At 37.3% G+C, this 6744-nt stretch overlaps 1 protein-coding gene across 1 annotated transcript; it reads left to right on the forward strand.

Annotated features, from left to right (window-relative positions):
• The first annotated feature begins 212 nt into the window (after nt 1-212).
• On the forward strand, nt 213-1578 carry LOC132095206 (ADP-ribosylation factor-like protein 4C). The gene has a single exon (XM_059500009.1). The coding sequence runs from the start codon at nt 554-556 to the stop codon at nt 1130-1132; it is 579 nt and encodes a 192-aa protein (XP_059355992.1). The 5' UTR covers nt 213-553; the 3' UTR covers nt 1133-1578.
• Nucleotides 1579-6744: the final 5166 nt, after the last annotated feature.

Raw genomic sequence — 6744 nt, forward strand, 5'->3', positions numbered from 1 at the left:
TGTACAGTGTCCCAACTTTTTTGGAATCGGGTTTGTAATTAATTTCATATTTAAGTAACAATTGGCCCTATATTTATTAGTGAAGAATAAAAAGAAAGAACTTTAATTTACTATTACTAGTAGCAAAAATTATACGAGCTAGTTTAAGGAACATATAGCTTGCCATAAGAGGGGTTTGTTTTTCACTTTTCACATGAAAGCGGGCGGAGTTTCTCCAACTTGAGGAGGGCCACTGCTGGCTTCCATTCATTACCATACATTCGCTTGTGTCCATCACCGCGTGAGTAGACTCGTTCATCTTACACCTAGAATACCTTTCTGATCACATTCATTCATCGCTTATGTGGACGAGCGCCGTCGGGAGGAATTTCCATCAGTTTGCGGTGGTGATGTTGATGTGAGCGGTTACTGCGGAGACTCTCCGCTCATAGAGGAGTGTTTACCGATCACCAGCACTGCAATGATAGCTTCATCACATCCAGTCTGAATCTGGACGAATCTGTGGTGTCGAGGGGACTGCATTCGTTTTACCCCTGCTAACGAGGAGATCAAAATGGGGAACAGTTTCTCCAACATATCTGCGTTTCAGTCTCTCCATATAGTGATGCTTGGCTTGGACTCCGCAGGGAAAACCACGGTCCTTTACAGACTGAAATTCAACGAGTTTGTCAACACTGTGCCTACAATAGGATTCAACACGGAAAAAATCAAGCTGAGTAACGGCACGGCCAAAGGAATAAGCTGTCATTTCTGGGACGTTGGTGGTCAGGAGAAACTCCGGCCCTTGTGGAAATCGTACAGTAGGTGCACGGATGGCATTATTTATGTGGTGGACTCTGTAGACGTGGATCGACTGGAGGAGGCCAAGACGGAGCTACACAAAGTCACCAAATTCGCTGAAAACCAAGGAACGCCGCTGTTGGTCATAGCTAATAAACAGGACCTGCCGAGATCTCTGTCCGTGGCGGATATAGAGAAGCAGCTGGCGCTCCAGGAGCTCACGCCTGCCACCACCTACCACATCCAACCGGCCTGTGCCATCATCGGCGAGGGGCTTCACGAAGGCATGGACAAACTGTACGAAATGATAGTCAAACGACGAAAAAGCCTCAAACAGAAGAAAAAGCGATAACTCTACAAAGCCTGCACCTGCCTTTTCCCATTGCTGATGGCAATTGCGTTTGCCATTTCAACGTTGCACTGTTGACATTCATCTGAATGGTTGTTTGTTGTCGAGTTGGATTCATGTTGCATGTGATCGTGATGGCGCGGGTGAACCAAAATAAAAATACAATTAAAGGGCTGGTCCCGATTAAGCTGCCGTTTGAAGGAGTTCTCTGTACTGAAGCACTGTGAAAAAACGCTGTGACATTTCATGGAATGCTTGATATCTTATTTTGACTCTTATGGAATATAGAGTAAACTTCTAAGAACATTATCAAGAACTGTTGCTTCAAAATTCCAGAATGAAACTGGGGTTTGAGGACCTTGTAATTTACTAAATTACTGTAACTTCAGTGTGCCCGAATGAGTATATGAGGCCTCATGAAGACGTCTAGATTTACAGGAACTCTGAAGTTATGGACTACAGGCATTACCTCCTGTGACACGGTCCAGCTCTAAGCACTTTTTTTCTTACCAAGATAGTAGTGTACAACACTGTAGATCAGATATTAGACTGTCGGTGCATTATAAAGTCGCAATGAATCCTGAAGTATTTTTCAAATAAAATGTGTTAAAGCAAACACCTTATCTAATGTCCTTTATCGGGGTGATATCAGGGTAAGTCTTCTGTACTGTTTTAGTAATCATTTGAGCTTTGTTCAAAGGGGAGGTAGTTTTCAATCTGCAAAGCTTTCTGTAAATATTGAAAGGAGCTAAATCCGACAGATCACTTTTCAATTGTACTAGGTTGGGTGTTTTACCTTCAGCACACTTGAATTGAACAAATTATATTTCAATGTTATCTAAATTATTATAGATTTATAAATATACATATTTTCAAAAATATACCTATATATTTTACAAATTTTTGTAAAAACAGTGTGTGTTTGGATAACCATGCCCTCTTTGTTATATTAAGAGAATAAGCCCCCTTTCCAGACATGCTGACAATGGTGTCTTTCTATCCCATATAACTCTAGGGTTTCATCCCAAGAGGAGAGAGATGGTCAGTCTATACCAAAAAAAAAAAAACCCTGGCTGGTCATGACCAACCATATTTATAGCGATAGGTTGTGGTCTGACCTGAAATTTGGAATTTGACTACATTTTAACTCTCCAGGAAATAATCATATAATATTATGTGTCTTGTTTTTAAAATTTGGTCTTTATTCATCAGACCCATACATCAAACCAAAGTCAAACTAAATAAACACAGATTTAATGATGTCTTTTTGTTGTTACAGACTGTGAATATATATGTATATATATATATATATATATATATATATATATATATATATATATATAATGTTAAGATAATTTATTCCTAATTAGAGGGTGTAGTTAGTAAAAGACATTTGTCTTGATTAGATACGTGAGATGATAAGAGCCACATGAAACTTTGATGAAGATCAGGTTTCACACAGAGCTTTTATGGAGACAGAAGGCGATTCCCTGAGTACCTCCAAATGGACAGCAATGAGGTCATCAGTGAGGTCATCAAGGCAATCTTTACATCTGTCTTGTCTAATAAAAACGAATCCAACATTTCTAATCTCTAACTTCAATACTGTGTTTTGTGTTCATAATGGATTAAGACTATCCAGTAAATGTCATATTAAACAAAATCCATGATGCACATTAGGAATATTGACTCACACATGTATAATACTTTAAATGCAAGGTATACATTCAAGTCATTTAGGATTAAACACATCTTCATAAAGATAAAAAAAATTAGAACATTTGAGTTCAGCAAAAGCTTTTCTTTTGCACAGTTCTGTTGGAAACTGCTTCAGCTAAGATGTATTTTTAACAGGTTCTTTCTTGGTCACACGTGATTAAACTGAAGACTTTCCTATAACAAAGATAGAAATGGTGACAAAATTAAGCAACTGTTGAGTCAGAAGGTAAAGCTAAAAATATTGCAGCAAAGCATTTTGATGTTTCCATATTGCAGTCCAGTTACACACTCACATTGCTATTCTGCATATATGTTTTAACTAAAACTGTGGTGAAAAAGAAAATAATAATAATGCCAAAATGTTTCCAAATCAGAAGAAACCTAGAAATTATTTAGGAACATTTTTGATTTTGTGTTCCTCCACCTGTGGAATATGCTGATGCTCTGTTTTCTCAGCTGCAGCTTCTGTTGAATCTTACTGTTTTGAAGGTTGACTTTATATATATATATATAGGTTAGTATTTGTATAAAATGCATATTAAACAGCCCATCTTATCTCAGTGTGAGAAGCAAGTGTGACCTTCCTGTCAATCAAATGCAAACAAGAAAAGTGTGAGATGTGTTTGAGAAACCTACGGAGGAGGGAAAAGCTGTTTACATTTCCCTGGAGAGGGGGATGGGAACAGAGACACATAATGGGTGAGAGTCAGGGGGGCAGGGTTTCATTTTGGCTAGCGGACTCCATTGGCTAGCGGACCCCCACCTGCTGTTAGCATTCCATTGACTCCCATTAATTTTGGCGTCACTTTGACAGCGAATAACTTTACATCTGAGGTGTTTAAAGACTCCATTTGTCCATTAATTATTTCTTAAGAAACACGAAAATTTATAAAAGGCTCCATTACCTTGTATCTTACGTTATGGTCCCGTAGAAGCAGTTTTTGTAAAAAAAAATAGGCTAACGATTGCGTCATAACCAGCGACTCTCTGTCGCACAGTAGATAAATTACCGTATGGACAGGAGGAGAAGCTCGCAGGAAATCTTTTTCTGTCTATGAGGCTATAGGGGGGACGTGGAGGCATAAAGTCAAGGGAGATAATTAATCAGAAAAATTAATCTCTGCAAGATTCGGTGGGTGAATCAGATTTTTCTTGGCACAGCGATTAGAAGATTTACAGGTTGCTCACGTGACATGTACATCATAAAGCTCAGTTTGAGTCTGCGCAGTACGCCCGACCCCCAGGAAGTGCGTGCTTCTAATTGACTTCATTTTTCTCCGTTGAATCCAATGGGGTCGCTGTGTCCATTTCTTTTACTGTCTATGGTGAGAGTCAGTGCCGGGGGCAGGGGTTTGTGGGTGGATATCTCCAGGTTCCTTGAGGGAATAGCACAACAGAAAGAAGAAACCCGCAGCAAATGGCTGCAAATCAATCCTCCCTCTCACAGGAGAGAGAAGTACAGAATGAGAGCCACAACCCAAGCCATGCCCATCAGGCCTGTTTCACCACAATTCAAGTATAAAGAAGCATTATTGGCATTTAGCTTTTTTAATTGATTTTCAGTACAGTGTCAGTAGAGCTGCAGAACAGTATCAAATGTATCTGAACAAGCATTAACAATCCTAAAACAACAGATTCCAAATCACTTAATTTGCCCATTACCTTCTTGGGCTCTGTGAATGGGAGTCTCCCATTGGATTTAGGGTCAGGCCACCCTCTTTTCCCAGCATGCTTGGCTGCACATGCAGACTTTGTTCGGGGACGTTGTGTCTGATTCTGTGTTGAATAAGAGAGGCATTTGTCAGATAATATGAAATGAAAAATCTTGAGTAAACTCGGCACTACTCTTAAAAATTATACTTTTACAATGCCTTTAGATCACATATGTCTTCTAACATTTAAGCTATTATACCTTTCAAAAGTTTGTGTAATACTTTTTATTATTATTATTATTAATACTTCACTTAGCAAGGATGTGTTTAATTGATCAAATGTGAGAAAAACATGTATAATGTTCCAAAGATCTATGTTTCAAATTATTAATTTCAAATAATTCATTTAAACTATTTATCGATTCAAGAAACCTTAAAAAGAAAAAATATATATATATATAATGTATATATATAATTATATATATATAATGGTTTCCACAAAAATATTAAACAGAACAACTGTTTTCAACACTGATAATAATAAGAAGCTTTCTTGAGCAGCAATCAGCATATTAAAATGATTACTGAAGGATCATGTGACATTGAATGACTGCTGATAATTCAAACTTGCCATCACATCACAGCAAAAATAAAAAAAGAGAATTTACATTTTCAAATCTTTAAAATAATTTAATCTTTCAATATCATAAACGGTAATAAGATTTAACTATGACTGAGTTTACTGTATTTTCAGTCTATGAAAGGCAGCATTGTCAAGCACAGAGTTCATTCAGGGCCTTCGCTTGATTAACATGTTGCTCTCTTGCTCACTGTAGGCTTCTGGAACACTCCATCCCACCCCCACCCTACAAAATATAGCATAATTTATCTATGAGAAACAAAGTGTGTAAACGATCTAAATCACATTGCATCAGCAGTCATGTAGAGACAAATTAATTAGGTCTTTAATCTAATGACAAAGGGCACCTGTCAGACTCAGAATAAATAAACAGGCGTTTGACATCAGCAGTCCACTGCAACCCATGAGCAGAACTGAACCGCTGGAGATCCACAAGGCCCTTTGAAAAACAGGGCAATGAAGAAACCGTCTATGATACATGACTTTATTCTTTATTCAGAAAGCTGGTTATGAAATAATAGCTTACGTGCATGCTTCAGGCATAAAAGGCTTTTGAAAAGCTTCCTTCTCTCATGTCTTGACTTTGTACCATCGTAACAGAAACCACAAATGGATGTTTGATAAGTGTGAAACTGCAGCTGCACCCAACAGACTTTTTGTTCTGGGGAGAAATCTGGGTCATAATCCCACAGCCACCTCTTCTAATGGTTTATGTTTTTAGGTCATTATACAATAATTGAATTATTTGTGCTTAGTGAGATGAGGCTGTAGAACTATAGAACAAGAAGATTAAGCTGAATTTATATGTTGGCATGGAATATAAAACCCTTGTGGAAAAAAATAAGGAATATTTTAGCCCTAAATTAAATCATCATCACTTTTCTGTTATATATAAATATTATGATATGTCTTATTTTCTTTAAAAGAAAATATCTAGGTTACTGAGAGGTATTAAGTTGATGTGATGGGGCCAATCTGTAATCATTAAAATACTCTCTTTTAGCAGCAAGATATAAACAATATGTATGTTAAAAGGATTTAAGCAGGGGAAAAACATGTTTACTATCCTTTTTTGTATGCAGTTTTATCTGGTTTTACTATTTTGTCACCATGTAATGCCTAAAATCTTAAAATCACCTAAAAAAATTTAAAAAAAAATCACGAGCCCATCTACAGTTCAAACAATAGTTTTAACAGAAGGAATAATGTAAGAACTTTTATAAAATTTACATTGTAAGTGCATCACTGTAACATAGATTTTTTTTTTTTTTGCTAGTTAAAATTATTTTGTGTTATAATCAACATTTTTCCACAAATTCTGTCGATTTTTCTTCTTAAAATAGACATTTCGATGCCACCTCCACTTTCCTTGAGAATGAGAGACGGCCACTGAAGTGAAAATGATTTTCAGCTTCAATTCTCAGCAGCCCAAGCTGGGGAACTCCTTTCAGATGGAAATGGAGTGACTTTCTGTTGCCCTGCACTCTATTGTTCCCTCTCTCTCTTTCTCTGTCCCACCCAATCTGACTCTCTTCTATTCTTGCTCCTCATGTTCCCTTGTTCTCCTGAATCAAATTCAGCAACACAATGTTGTAGCACATTAG

Source organism: Carassius carassius, chromosome 19, assembly GCF_963082965.1.
Source record: "Carassius carassius chromosome 19, fCarCar2.1, whole genome shotgun sequence".
NCBI lineage: Eukaryota > Metazoa > Chordata > Actinopteri > Cypriniformes > Cyprinidae > Carassius > Carassius carassius.